General features: G+C 38.6%; 1 protein-coding gene across 3 annotated transcripts in view; it reads left to right on the forward strand.

The window, feature by feature from the left end:
- The window catches only part of SCP2 (sterol carrier protein 2), a 116,874-nt gene that overhangs the window by 6,216 nt on the left and 94,985 nt on the right, over window positions 1-15,673 (forward strand). Inside the window, exons 1-2 of one of the 3 annotated variants that reach the window (XM_025051903.1) lie at window positions 5,457-5,656; window positions 12,206-12,263. In XM_025051903.1, the coding sequence (XP_024907671.1) occupies window positions 5,588-5,656; window positions 12,206-12,263 (127 nt within the window). In that variant the 5' untranslated portion in view covers window positions 5,457-5,587. Of the gene's footprint in view, window positions 1-5,456; window positions 5,657-12,205; window positions 12,264-15,673 lie in introns of those variants that run through there. The other 2 variants (XM_006919207.3, XM_025051902.1) reach the window with 2 other exon arrangements.

Raw genomic sequence — 15,673 nt, forward strand, 5'->3', positions numbered from 1 at the left:
GAGAAAAAAGGATCAAAAAGATGTGACACCCACACAAAATGAACTATTCCTCAGCCATAAAAGGAATAAAATCTTGCGGTTTGTGACAACGTGAATGGATTTAGAGGGTATTATGCTAAGTGAAATAAGTCAGGCAGAGAAAGACAAACACCATGTGACTTCACTTATATGTGGAATCTAAAAACACCAATGAACAAACAAAACAAACAAACTCATATATATGGAGCACAAACTGATAGTTACCAGAGAGGAGGTAGTTAGGGGTTGGGTGGAAAAGGTAAGGGCATTAAGAAGTACAAACTTCCATTGTAAAGTAAGTCACAGGGATATAAAGTATAGCATATGGAACAGAGTCAATAATATCGTAATAACTGTATATGATGACAGATAGTTACTAGATTTATTGTAGTGATCACTTTGTAAGGTACATAAATGTTGAATCACTATGTTGTACACCTGAAACTAATATAATATTATATGTTAATTATAATTAAAAATAAATTTACAAGGACATTTTGGAAAGGATGCATGAGGCTCTAGGGCATGGGGAATTAAAAAAAAAAGAATATATATTAAATAAGTGTCTTTAAACAAAAAAACACATAAAGCAAAGAAGGTTATATATTGATCGGTTGACAAAAATGTTGTGATGAGAGGCTTGTAGGATCCTAACCTTGTGTTTCCCCTAGGAGCAATGGTTCAGTAATCACTAATTTGGTGTTCACAGAGGCTTTTAGAGCATAACTACCTCAAGAAATGAGAATTGACTGTGTATGTGTATATAAAACTTCTAAGGCCCCTATGAGCCATAAGGTCTGTGGTAAGAACCCCTCAGAGATCTTCATGGCATAAAGCATCCTCAGGCAGCCAAGTGGTTTCTGCTATGTGAACACCTGGTCTTAAATTCTAGCAATGCTAGGAATAATTACAGATTTCCCAGAGGGAGCGACCTTTCAGCTTTTGGATGCTAAACGTGCTGCCTCTGTAGGGACTGAGTCCCCGGTGTCTGGCGGAAGGGACATGTTCAAATTGAGGCTAACAAGCACAAGGATATATCAAGAGATATATCCCCAGGAGGAAGACTGAACAAAATGGACCTACAGTTAACAGCTGATGTTCATTATATCAAAAGACCTTATAGAAATTGTACATTTACACCCACCACGCCACCCCACATAAAAATCAGCATAGGTTGAGGGGGCAACCAAAATGGCGTAGATGATAGAGGCTCTGTTCATTACTCTGGTGACCAAATCAAAGTTGTGACAGAAACAAGGAGCAGCAGCAAGGAAAAAATCTCCTGGGATCTAGATGAACAAGCCATACAACTAGGGAGAAATCCAAGAAATCACCCTGCAACGGCAGAAGGTAGGACAGGGCAAGGACACAGGTCTGCCCTGTTTCAAGAGGCTTAGTGAGACGGAGGCTGCGGCAGCGGCAGCGGCTGACGCCTATTAAAGGCGAGACATGCTCTGTACAGAAGTATTGGCAGTATCCATTGATCCCTGCTGAGCCCTCCCCATACCAGTGAGGTATACACAGCACTGCCATAGCTGTGATGTCATCAAACTGGATAACAGAGGTCACTCCATCTAGAGGATTCCCTGAAACCCTGCCTCCCCCAGTTCGCCCACCCCCCCACAAGCCACATCCAGGTATATCCTCAGTGAGTCAGGTGCTCCTTGCTGAGCAGCGCCTAGACTCGCACTGGAGACAGCTGGCCTCAGTTTCTGGTGTGGCCTTTTGAGGCAACTGTAAGCACAGCATCTGTGGATTGCTTGCTGAATCTTAATGGGTGGCCCTGGAGGGGTAGAGGCTTGGGCTAAATTTGGCCTGTAGCTGAACCCCTCTCAGGACTATGCCACTGGACACCTACTTCACAAATCCATACTAATAAGACCGGGAAACATAGGAGCTTTGCTTAGTACAAAGACACAGAAAGGCAGCCAAAATGGAAAGACAAAGAAGCAGAAACCATATGAGAGAACAGAACAGAAATCCAGGAATAATGGAGTCAAGCAATCTAACAGATGCAGAGTTCAAAACACAGTTATAAATATGCTCAGTGAATTTATGGGAAGTGTAGAAGAACTCAGAACTTTAACAAAGAGATAAACATAAAAATGGAAATTATAAAAGGGAACCAATCAGAAATAAAGAACACATTATCTGAGATGAAAAGTACATTAAATGGAATAAACAGAATGAAAAAAAAAAAAAAAGAGGATCGAACTACCGAAATAGAGGATGGGAAAGCCGAGGACACTCGATCACATGGCAAAAAAAAAGCCAAGAATATAATAATAATTTAAGGATTTTCTGGGACAAAATCAAGTGTAAAAACATCTATGTAATAAGGGTACCTGAAGGAGAAGAGGGAGAACAAGAAGTTGAAAAGCTATTTGAAGAAATAATGATGGAAAACTTACCTAACCTGGTGAAGGAAATAGACATATACAACCCAGGAAGCTCAGAGAGGCCCAAAAAAGATGAACCCAAAGAAGCCCATACCAAGATACATCATCATCAAAATGCCAAAAGTTAAGCACAAAGAGAGAACCTTAAAAGCAGCAAGATAAAAGCAATTAGTTACCTACAAGAGAGCTCCCATAAGACTGACAGCGGATTTCTCCAAAAAAAAAACTTCAGGACAGAAGGGCATGGGAACCAAGAATACTTTATCCAGCAAAATTATCATTTAGAGTTGAAGGACAAATAAAGAGCTTCCCAAACAAAAATGAGCTAAAGGAATTTATCACCACCAAGTCAGTATTACAGGAAATGTTGGAGGGACTTCTTTAAGAAGAAAAAACATGTATCAAAAATAGGAATAAAGAATGGTAGCAACTACCTTCCTATCAATAAGTACCTTAAATGGAAAAGAATTAAGTTCTCCAACCAAAAGATAGAGTGGCTGAAGGGATAAGAAAACATGACCTCTGAATATGAAAAGGAAGAGGATGGAAGAAGATATTGCTTTGATGGGCCTAGAATATATTTATGTCAGACAGAAAAAGATCAACACTATATGATTTCACTTGTATGCGGAATCTAAAGAATAAAAAGAATGAACTGATCAAAACCAGACTCACAAATATAGTGGACAATTTGGTGATGGACAGAGGGGAGGGGGTTTTGGGGAGGTGGGAGAATGAGATGAAGAGTTAAAGAAGTACAAATTAGTAGCTGATGGATAGTCATGGAGATGGGGAGCACGGCATAGAGAATGCAATTAGCATGAATATGTTGGCTAGGTGGAGGGTTAGAGGAGGGAGAGAGCGAATGAGGGGATTGTTTTACATACTGCGTAGATGTCTAACCAATGTATTGTATACTTGAAACTAATTAAAATAAATAAATTTAAAAAATTAGCATAGGTCAAAACATTCATATTCCAGACCCCACTCCATTGAATCAGAGCCTCTGGGAGTAGAGCTCAGACATCAATGTTTAGAAAAGTTCTTCCAGGTTATTCTGAGAAGACCCCACTGGGCAAGTAAAGATTTAGTAAAATCTCTAGCCGAGATTTTCCTGCCTATCCCTAGCACCTGGCACAAGGCAGGGCATTGAAGAGGCTTTTATTAAGTACAGAACTGTTTCTTGAAACTCTAATTGGCTGATAAAAACAGTAATGTGATTGGTAAATATGGTATGGTTACCGGCTCAATAGAACAAAAATCCCAGGTTTATTATGTAACAAATGCTGAGAGTTCACTGGATATTGGTTTCAAAATAGGAGTCCATAGACAGATGGAGAGAGTATAATAAGATAATAAAAGTTGCTGTTAATGCTGAAAAGACTGGGAAAGAACATTTCCCTTTTCAATGTGGAGAACTAGGTAATCCAAAAATTCTCCTGCCATGAAACCTGGAAATTCTGGATAAAATATAACAAATGTAATTGCATGCAGAATGGAGTAGAGAAGTTTTTTTCTTTTAATTTTATACGTATCTGCACCATTTGAATGTTTTGACCTTGTGTATATATTATTTTTATTTTTTACTGTATCATGTCTTTATTTTTTGTCATTGTTTTGTTTTCATTTTACTTTTTTTTGAGTAGGCAATATTCAACATTGAATCAAGATTCAAAAAGTACGAAAAGTCAGACTGTAAAAATTCTCCTTGCCACCCTTATTCCCAGCTTCCCTGTTTCTTTCTCCTATTTTCCAGAAATATTTTATGAAATATCAACCAAAGAAATAAATGCACACTTAGGTAGTGCTATCTTCCTTCATAACACAAAATTTAGCTTTCTTTACACACTATTCTGCATCTTGATTTTTTTAGTATAACAATAGATTGTGAAGATGATATATGCATAAATAGCTTTCTGTTTTCTTCATAGCTGCATAGTATTCAATTTATGGATGTACCACAATTTATTTAACCAATCTCTTATTGATGGATATTGACTATTTTGTCTTTTGCTATTATAAGCAATGCCGCAATGAATAACCTTGTACATGTGTCATTTCACATCTGTTATTTTAAAAACCAGGCACCAGATTTCCTCTTAGGAAAAGAACTTCCTTTGTTTGATGTATTAGTTTACCAGTGCTCTCAGAACAAAGTACCACATACTGGATTGCTTAAACAACAGAAATTTATTTTTTGTAGCTCTGGAGGTTAGATCAAGGTATTGACAGGGTTAGTTTTGTTCAAGGCCTTTCTCTTTGGCTTGTAGATGGCTATCTTCTTCTTTTGTCTTCACGTGGTTTATCCTCAGTATCCATATGTGTCCAATTTTCTCATACGGACATCAGTCACATTGGATTTGGGCCCACTCTAATAACTTCATTTTAACTTAATTACCTCTTTAGTGACCCTCTCTCCAAATACAGTTACATTCTGAGGGGTAACTTCAACTCATGAATTTTAGGGGGACACAATTTAGTCTAAAACAGTTACCGATAACCTCTTTAATGCTAAGACTCTGGAGAGTGACTCCTCTGAGCACGCTGGCATAAATAAACCTCCTTTGATTCTTAGTTCGGTGAGTGCCTCTTGGTTCTTCTGGGTACACCGGCCAAAAATCCACAACAGTTGGAGGTCAGGATTATTAGTGGCTTTGGGATCTTCAACAAGTGGAAGGTAGGGGAAGGGAGAGTGTTCACTGAACACTTTGAAGATCAGTCTAGAATGATCTATTCAGGGCCACTGATGACCTATACAAAGCAGTCTGGGTGGACACTGGGGGCAGACTAAGGATTCACATTCACAAACATTTTTGCATTCCAATTATTGAGTATAAAATTGAGATGAGTTGAGGTGCATATGTGAAGTGAGGCAGTTATGTCCATGAATAGACAAAGCCAGAATGAAATGAAATTATATTTTTAAAATGAGATAATATCCAGCGTATCATAGGAAAAGCTACGTAACACTCCCCGCCCCCAAGGGTGCGCGCGCCGCCACCAGCGTCACTGTCGCCCCACCTCCCTCCGCTGGAGCGTGCCCCGCCTTCTCATAGCCTCCGGGTTGGGCGAGCTTGGATTCATTTGCTACGTCAGTCCTGCAGAATCCACCCGTGTTGCGCTGGTGTCCGCTGTGTCCACTTCTACCCTGCCCCCACCACATCTGAGCCATGACTCTTACCGCTGTACAGCCAAGGACCCCGCGACGAGTGTTCGTCGTGGGAGTTGGGATGACCAAGGTAAACACAGCGACCTAACCCGCAAGGCGGGCGCTCCTTGCTGCGCTCTGTGCGGGTGAGACCAGGGGAGCCCCAAGGTTACTGCGTGAGGGGTTGAGGGAAGCGGTCATCCTTCCAGCCTTGAGGGCGCCAGGGACTTCCCACGGCCCAGCTCCTGCTTCTGGACCCTTGGGGCATCAGAGTGAAGACTTTGGTGGGTTGTGATGTAGGGTGTTTCAGAGGGAACGTAGTGTCTTGGGATTATTTGGGGGCCATTTCTTTCCTTTTCTTCCTTCCTTTTCCTCCTTGAGTCATAGTTTGAGAAGGACGCCCCAAGATAACCCGAAGTCCACACCTCCTTTTTTAATGAGTGGATCTTCAAACCAGGCAACTGGCCTCACACCCAAAAGAGAATCAGGTTGTGAATGTCGCCAGCTTTGCTCTCTTAGGAATACGGTAGTGCCCCCTTGTCCGTGGTTGCAGTTACCCGTGGTCAACCCAGTTTGAAAACGTTAAATGGGAAACTCCACAAATAAACAATTAATAAGTCTTGAATTGCATGTAATTCTGAGTAGCAAGACGAAATTTCACCATCCCACTCTATTTAGCCTGGGATGTGAATCATTCTTTTATCCATCCTATCCATGCTGTATGCACTCCCCACTACTAGTCACTTAACCATCTGGGTTATGAGAGAGAAGGGGAAGAGGGAGACCACATTTGCATAACTTTTATTCCAGTATATTGTTATAATTATTCTATTTTACTCCTAGTTATTGTTACTATGCCTAATTTATAATTAAACTTTATCATAAGTATGCATGTAGAGGAAAAAAAACAGTATATATAGGGTTAAGGTCTATCTGCAGTTTCAGAGATCCACTGTGGGTCTTGGAATATATCCTCCATGGATAAGGGTATGCAGCATTGTACTGTTGGATCTCTGCTCAGGGACATTTCGAAGTGTGAGTGAGGAAGAGAAACATTAGTGATGTGACTCAGTGTCTTGGCATTAGTGGCAAGTTTTCTGTATCCTCCAATCTCGTTTTTGTTTCTCAAGTGGTACTCTGCTTGCTACTTGAGGAGGCCAGAGGCCTTTTTAACTATAGTATCAATGCAGTCAGGTCCTTTGTTGGCTGTTGAATGTCTGATTATATTGTCTATATAGGAAAGCACAGAGAAAGAGCTTTCTAACTCTTGGGGAAGTAGGAGATGTATCTCTTTACTCAAGTTGGAAGGTGGTGGTGTGGGAAGTATTAGTTACAGTCCTGAAGGAAGAAATTGGGAGTATGAGAGCAGCTTATCAACGCTTATTAGGCCATTGTACTTCCCTCTGAGTTTTATGTTTTGGAACTTTGGTCAGGTTTTGATGAAGAGGAAGTTTACTAGATAGTAGTTTAAGCTCTATTGGTAGATCTCAACTGGTTGGATTCCTGTGTTATGGTTCTTAGTTTGAGTAGCTGAATTATCCAGACAACTCCAAATTCTCTTAATGAGATTCTATCATTAGTGTAGGAAATGAGTTAAAATTCCTGTTGTGGATGTCAACAGGTTTTAACACAAATGACAACTGCCACCTGGCTGACAACAGGCCAAGTACCTTTGCTAATGCTACCTACCTCCTGATATGCCCTCTTTTGATTGATTTAAATCCCACCTGTTTTTAAGAACTGTTTGGGTTGCCATATGACACTATCCTAGACTAGGCGACTTAAACAACAAATATTTCTCACAGTTTGGAGGCTGGTGGGATCAAAGTGTGGGCAGATTTGGTGTCTGGTGAGGTCCTGCTTCCTGGTTCATAGACAGTTGTCCTCTTGCTGTGTCCATGCATGGAAGAAGAAGCAAGGGAGCTCTCTGGGGTCTCTTTTTATAAGGGCAGAAATCCCATTCATGAGGGCTTCATCCTTATAACTCTCCCAAAGGTCCTACCTCCAAATACTATCACATTGGGGATTAGATTTCAATATGTGAATTTTGGGAGGACACAGACATTCAGTCTATAACAGAGTCCAAGTCCTGTATTTTCTTAAGACTTCCTCAGATTGCTCTAAGTTACACTGGTCATTTTTTTTTTGAAATTCTGGTGCCCTTGTAGTCAGGACCATATAATTAAGTACTTAATTTTTCTAATACTTTTATGTGTGGTAATCCCATGACTCATAAAGAAAAACATTTTATATCACAACCCTGTACACACACACACATACACACAACTGAAACAAAATTTGCTAAAGCAACACTTATCTTTATTACATGTGAACTCTTGATATTTCTTATTCTATTTTATTTTTAAAAATGCTGGTCGCAACCCTTAAAATTGATTTTATCACTCTCTGCAAACCTACAGTTTGAAAAATATTACATTATCTCATATAATCCTCACCAGGTAATGGATTATTATCCCCATTTTAGTGTCCATCTCTCAGGCTCAGTGGACTAAGTAACTTATATGTCTTGATATGATTTTGGAGAGGATTACTTAAAATCTCACGTTCCTTCCTTGCTATCTCTACCACGCATTACTGTTATAGTTAATTCATCCTTTAAGCATATATTCAATAAACATACTATTATATGCTAGGGATACAAAGGTGAAAAAAGCAAAGTTCCTATTTTTAAGGATTGTATACTATGGAGGAGAAAAGGATAAACGAGTAACTTAAGTACAATGTATTGGGACATTGGGTTAAACATGGCAGATTCATAATATGAGTTTATTGGTGCTTTCCAGCTCCCACTAAAATGACAGTAAGGAAATAAAGAATGTATTAACCTGCAAGGGCAAAATGAATAGGAGAGGAAACAATAGCAGAGAGAAGTCAGAAAAATACTGGATGATTAAGAGCTGATGGAGAAGTAGTCACTAACTCAGAACAGAGGACCCCACAACCTAAGTTCCTAAGGGGTGGGTGTTATACTGGCTGAGTGTCTCTGCAGAACTCCAGAAAGCTCAGGACTTGCATGTAGTAGGTGGCAAGTAAAGTGGGGATGAGAGGAGAAAAGGAAAAGACTCCTATAGAGTAATTAGATCCCAAGATTCCTTTTACCACCCTTCCTTATCAGGGTGTTGGAGGCTTGTTCTCTGGAGAAATTAAACAGATGAGTCTCTAAAATCATCTGGGCCATTAGACATAGCGGAAGGCAGAAGTGAGGCCCAAGTTGAAAGGAGGGAGTTAAATTCTGCATATTAAAAATGGTACTTCCCAGTCTTGTTCCCAGGACTCTGGCAAGCAGATGTATACCAGCTTCCTGGCAGAGGTATGGAAAATTATTTCAAATGGCTTCAGAGAAAAGCCAGATTGCCATTCCATTCAAAGTGCAAGATTTTAATGGATTTTAATATACTAGAGTATGAAAAACTCATTGATATGGTTTTAAATTCTACATTACAACTAACCTGTAAGAAACTCACTTGTCAAGTTTTAGTGTAGTATTAAAAGGGAATATCCACAATTAACTTAAAAGGCTATTAAAATACTCTTCCTTTTTCCAAGTACATATCTGTGGGGTTGGATTTACTTCACAGATTTCAGCCAAAGCACTGAAATGCCAAAGATTGAGGAATCAGGTATGAGAATTCAGCTGCTCCTATTAAACCAGACATTAAAGAGAAGTACAGAAATGTAAAACAATACCGCTCATTACTTTGTTTTGGAAAATATAATATTTTTATAAAAATTATGTTAACATAGTAAGTTTATTTTTTGATATAAATGAAAGACATTTTTGAATTTCCTCAGTTTTAAGTGCTAAAATAGTAAATAACGGTAAATATAATCCTCATATTCAAAAGTTCTTTAACATCTTCAATGATCTTTAAGAAAGTAAAGGGGTCCTGAGTCCAGGAAGTCTGAGAATTGCTTAAATTAGTCATCGAGCACCAACAGGTGCCAACACCACAAAGGAAGAAACATGCTTTCTGGTGAAAGAATATGCCACCACCTATAGTTCTGTCAAGGGGGTAGAATGAGAGTTTGCAAACTTCTGGATCCAGCTGCCAATTTACAGGAAATACAGGGAACAGAGGAACTTGTTGAACTTGTTTTGCTTCAGTTCAATAGCTAGCTGCCTTTTGGCCCTGTGCATTGAAGTGTGGCATTTAAGTCAAGTGTCTATACAGTGTTTCGAATTAGGTTTTTAGATCCATTCTGGAGCCGCGAGGTCAGTTTAGAAAGTTGCGTCTATCATTAAAAATTTTTTGAAAAATAGAAAATATTGCACCAGAATAGCAAAGATAAGTATTTCATGATATTTTTACTTTAATTATATATGAAGATACAGTTGGCCCTTCATATCTATCAAAAATATTCCCCCAAAATGTTATGTTGTTGCTGACATGTACTATTGTAAATAGGTCTATAATGGTTGTGGTGGATGTGTCTGCTGAACATGTATAGACTTTTTTTCTTTTCATTCCCTAAACAGTACAGCACGACAACTATTTATATAGCATTTGTGTCATATTAGGTATTATAAGTAATCTAGAGATGTAAATTTAAAGTATAGGGGAGGATGTACATAGGTTATATGCAAATACTACACCATTTTATAAAAGTAAGGGACTTGAGCATCTGGGAATTTCTGTATATGGGGCAGGGGTGTCCTGGAACCAATCCCCTGAGGATATGACTGTATTTGTCTGCTGGATTGTGTTGTAACATGTATCTTACTGTGGCTTCAGTCAGAAATTTTTGAAAGCCTTCTTTCTTTAGCACAAACACTGATGAGCAAACCAGTCCACCTTATCTAATCGGTCACCAAGTTTGGTAGATTTTGCTTTATGTTTCTTAAGGCTCTCTACTTCTTTCCATCCTCTTTGTTCCTGCTCTCACTTGGACTAATCATGCCATTTGGTTTCACTGCCTCTAGCTTTGCTCCCTTTATTCCTATTGCCACATTGACCTAAAATTCAAGGCTTCTCATCTCAGTCCCTCTCTTTCTTAAAACAGGGCTTTATTTTTCAAAGCAGTTTTCAGTTCACAGCAAAATTGAACAAAAAGTACAGAGTTCCCACACATGCACAACCTCGCCCACTGTCAGTAATCTGCACCAGAGTGGTACCTTTGTTACAACTGATGAACCTGCATTGACATATCATTGTCATTCAAAGTCCATAGTTTATATCAGGGTTCATTTTTAGCATTGTATATAGTCTATGGATTCGGACAAATGAATAATGACTTGCATGTATTATAGTGTCATACAGCCCTAAAGTTCCTCTGTGCTCTGCCTGGTTATCCCTCCTTCACCTTAACCTCTGCCAGCCCCTGATCTTTTTACCGTCTCCATAGTTTTGTCTTTTCCAGAATGTCATATAGTTGGAATCATACAGTAGGTAGCCTTTCAGATTGGCTTCTTACTTAGTACTATACATTTAAAGTTTCCCATGTCTTTTTGTGCCTTGATAGCTCATATCTTTTTAGCACTGAATGATATTCCATTGTTTGAATGTGCCACAGTTTATATATTCACCTACTAAAGACCTCTTGGTTGCTTCCAAGTTTTGGCAATAATAAAGCTACTATAAATATTCATATGCAGGTTTTTGTGTGGACATAAGTTTTCAGTCAAGTGGGCAAATATCAAGGAGCACAATTGCTAGATTGTATCATAGGAGAATGTTTAGTTTTGTAAGAAACTGCTAATTTATCTTCCAAAGTGGCTGTGTCATTTTGCATTCCCCCCCGTGATGAATGAGAATGCCTGTTGCTCCACATCCTTCTCATCATTTTGTGGTGTTACTGTTTTGATTTTGGCCATTCTAATAGATGAGTAGTAGTATCTCATTGTTTTATCCAATCTCTTTTTTATAAAAAATTTATTGTCTTCAGGATAAAGCCCACACGTTATAGGAGGGCCTATAAGGTCCCTTGTGAGTTGGCTCTAGAGCCAGACTGAAGTTTCAGCTCTGCTAGTTATTAGCTGTGTGTCCTTGGGCTAGTTACTTCATCTTTCTATGCCCTAGTTTTCTTATTGTAACATGGTGATAATAATAGTACCTACATCTTAGCATTGCTGTGAGGATCTAATGAGTTAATACATGTGAAGTGCTTACCACAATATATAACACAGTGAATTCCCAGTAAGTGTTAGTAGTTATCATTTGGTCCTAAGTTAATTTTCTGTCCCTAATACTTGTCACATCCCATCTTGTGCTTCAACCTCTGCAGTATAAAAATTGCTCGCAGTACCTGGGTTGAGCTATATTCTCACTTCTAGGTCTGTGCTCTAGAATTTCCTTTTCCCTCACTTGGCTAACTCCTACTCTTCCTTAAAGACTTAACTTAAATATCAGTTCCTCTGGGAAGCCTTTCTAGTCCTTCCTCTGAGGCTGGGTAGTTGTCTCTCCCTAATCATTCTGTACTGATGACACTGTAGTATAATTTCCTATTTTCCATTAGACTGGAAGCTCCCTGAGGGTAAGGACTATATAATAAATCCAGGAACATGATAAATGCTCAGTATGTTTTCATTTAAACAAATAGATGAATGAATTTCTGCAATGCTCTGTTGTGAGGAAATCTAACTAAACTTGTTTCTATTTATTATCTCCTTCTATATTTCTAGTTCATGAAACCTGGAGCTGAGAATTCACGAGACTACCCTGACTTGGCAAAAGAAGCTGGTAATATAGAACATTTATGTATTTTTTTACTTTTTATTTTTAAATTAAGTTTATAGGAGTAACATTGGTTAATACAATCATATAATTTTCAGGAGTACATTATCATTCGACATCTGTATATTGTATTGTGTGTTCACCACCCAAAGTCCAGTTTCCTTCAGCTACCATATATTTGATCCCCTTTACCTGCTTCACCCTCCTCCTACCCTCCTATATTTGACTCCCTTTACCCCATCTACCTCCCCCTTTTCCCCCCACCCCACTAGTACCCACTACTCTATAGTCCTCTAGTAACCACTAGTCTATAGTCCATGTCCATGAGTCTCTGTTCATCCTGCTCATTTGTTGCTTTTAGGTTTATATTCCACATATAAGTGACATGTGATTTTCAACCTTTTCTGTCTGCCTTATTTCACTTAGCATGATTATCTCGAGGTCCATCCATGTTGTCACAAATGGCAGTATTTCATCTCTTCTTATGATTGAGTAATATTCCATTGTATGTGTGTGCCACAGCTTCTTTAGCCAACCATCTATCGTAGGGTGCTTCGGTTGTTTCCATGACTACTGTGAGTAATGCTGCTATGAACATTGGTGTGCAAATATCTTTTTGGATATGAGTTTTCAAGTCTTTGTGGTAAATAACTAGTCAACGGATTGCTGGAGAACATTTAGATCTTTGAATGTTGTAGTTTATTGTGTGGTCTGTCTTGCTTGTGGAGCAGTCTTGCAACCATGAAAGGAAGCCTGATCAAGAAAGGAGAAGAACCTATCCAGGCAATTGCCTAGCGGCTCACTAGAAAGGAGAAAGGGAAAAGAGCTTGGGCATTCTTAGCTACATGGCCTGTGATTTGATGTGTTATTCAGCTGTTTTTTGGGACAGCAAAGGGCTCTGGGAAAGAAAGGTAGGGTCATTAAAAGGTATAACCTGATTCTAGAAGTTATGACAAAATTAGCGTCTTCCTTTCCTAGAAAAGGGGTAATCACATCCAAATTGTATTAAATACTATTATAGTACTTTTCCTCTCTTCACTGAGCCAACATAGAGAATTCTTTTTCTATCACTAGGCTAAATGAGATGATGCAATTTGTTATTGTTTATTCTAGTGAGTGTTGAGTAAAGGACCTGGGTGAATACTAGTGAGCAGAAACCCAAAGAAGGGTCCACAGGTGCGTGTGTCCTTCCTCTCTAGGCATTGTTCAGAGACACATGCTTTGGCCAGGCTGCAGCTGGCTGAACTATGGATCTGAGTTCCACTGTTATCATTTAAAAAGAGGGGACAAGCACGATAGCTTCTTCGCATGGTATAAAAAGTTTTAGACTTGGGGCCAAGCAGTTTACATTTAGGTGTCAGTTGTTTAAAGGAGTGTTGGGAAATACCAGCTTCTCAGCACATGGAGACCTTGGGAGCTCTTTGGTCCCATAAAATTGTTAGGTAGAGTCCTCCTCCTAGGAAGCCTCCCTGCCCCGCTCCTGTTCCTTGCTAGCTTGTTGCCAGGCAGCCCAAAAACCATCACTGTGGTTATTCACTAGACACTCCACCTTGTTTCCACCAGTACCTCGTACCTAGTGCCTGTGTATTTGGATTTTGTTTCAACTCTATTATTTATTAACTCAGTATTTAGATAGTACTATACATGGAATCAGATCATCTCTGCTCCCCAAAAGGAAGGTTCATGGGGTTTCATTAATCGATATTGATTCTCTGGGTAGACACTGTTCACTTAATGTTTATCTTTTGTGTTGTTAAACATTCTCTTGACTGATGGCTCCAAACAGCTTCTGCCTTCCATTGAAGTGGGAGAGGTTTTAAATAGTTCTTTCTATATATTTTTGTTCCGTTTCTTTTATTTAGTTAAAATTTTGAATATAATAGTTTGATAATAAAACGATAATGTTGAGGCCTAGTTACAAAGTTTGAAACTAACTGTGGGGATTGACTAGTAACAAGAAATTCAGCTTGATTGACTCTGCTTACTGCTTAAAATTCTCTTCTTTTGCAAGCATAATTAGGAAAATAAACATTTAATAAAGAAAATTTTATATAGAATAAACTCTTAAAACTTAGCTTTGCTCTGAAAAATACCCGTTGGTTCTAAGTATGTAGGAAAATGAGAAGTGCGAAAGACTCCACTCACATATCTGACATGGTCTTAAGTGAGATGTGTGCACCCTCAGACTGCAATAGTCACATTTAGTTGAATGTATATTCAAGCACAACTTGGGGGAAAAAACTCCTAGGATTCTATAAATGATTTCACTTTCTGCTCTCTCTGGACTTATTTGTAGACCGTGGACGAGGCAAGGGGATTGGTTTCTTGGAACAGTAATCCAGAAGTCTTACCCTGTAACTCTCCAGACTGGTTTTGGGAAGGGGTTCTGCTACTATTTTCTTTCCCATCATTTTCTAAATTCATAGAATGGAGGGGAGCACAACCAGCAGAATTTTGTCCTGCCAGTTCCATTATTCTGCTCTTTATACATCCCTCCATCCTCCTTTACCTCCTTTACCTCCTTTACCTCAGAGAAAGGTTAGGAATCCCTTTGCACCTAAGTACAAATAACACTGACTTGAGTGGTCTAGCAGTACCGTGTAACCCTTTGAAACTGTTTCAGAAACTTTTGTGCTTCCTTTGTCTTCTCATTTCTTTAAAACATTTTTATTTAACAATTATTTGAATCTGAAAGTGTATGCAAGAAACCGGATGTTAGGAGAAAATGTTCAGATATTAGTGAGTGCATCTTGGGCACTGGGAAGGATTTACAGTAGGGTGGTATACAGATTTCAAAGCTCTTACCATCTAGTAAGGAAAATGAGAACAAGTTTACACAGATGGTGAGTAGACCATGCTAGGAACAACATATTGGCAATTAGAGGAAGTACAGAGCACAGGCTAAACCTTACACCTTTTTTGTAACTCATTTTTCCCACTGATTATAAGAGCAGTGCATATGTTTTATTGGAACACAGAATTATATAACAATGAAAACAAAATTTTGTGACCTGTGCTTATCATTAATAACATCTTGGTGTATTCTATTTTAGCATTTTTACCTGTGGCTATGTGGGATCATGTTCTATAAGTAATTTTGTATCTTGAATATTTAAACTTACTTAATCATGAACCTTTTTCTTTTTGCTTAAAATTGTTTGAAAAAACTAAATTTTTTCATATTTCATTATCTATCTATGCTATAATTTTTGTTGGACGTTTAGGTTCACAACTTTTTGATATTTTAGAAGAATTATGGTTAACATCTTGCTAAATAAATATTTGTTCTCATCTCTACTTCTGAAGAGGACAGTTTGGAAGTCGACTCATTGGAACAATGAGTATGACATTTTAAAGGCCCTTGGCAAATTATTTTTCAGACTGTTTACATTATTAGAGTCTCACTAGCAGTATAT

Source organism: Pteropus alecto, unplaced genomic scaffold, assembly GCF_000325575.1.
Source record: "Pteropus alecto unplaced genomic scaffold, ASM32557v1 scaffold25, whole genome shotgun sequence".
Taxonomy (NCBI): domain Eukaryota; kingdom Metazoa; phylum Chordata; class Mammalia; order Chiroptera; family Pteropodidae; genus Pteropus; species Pteropus alecto.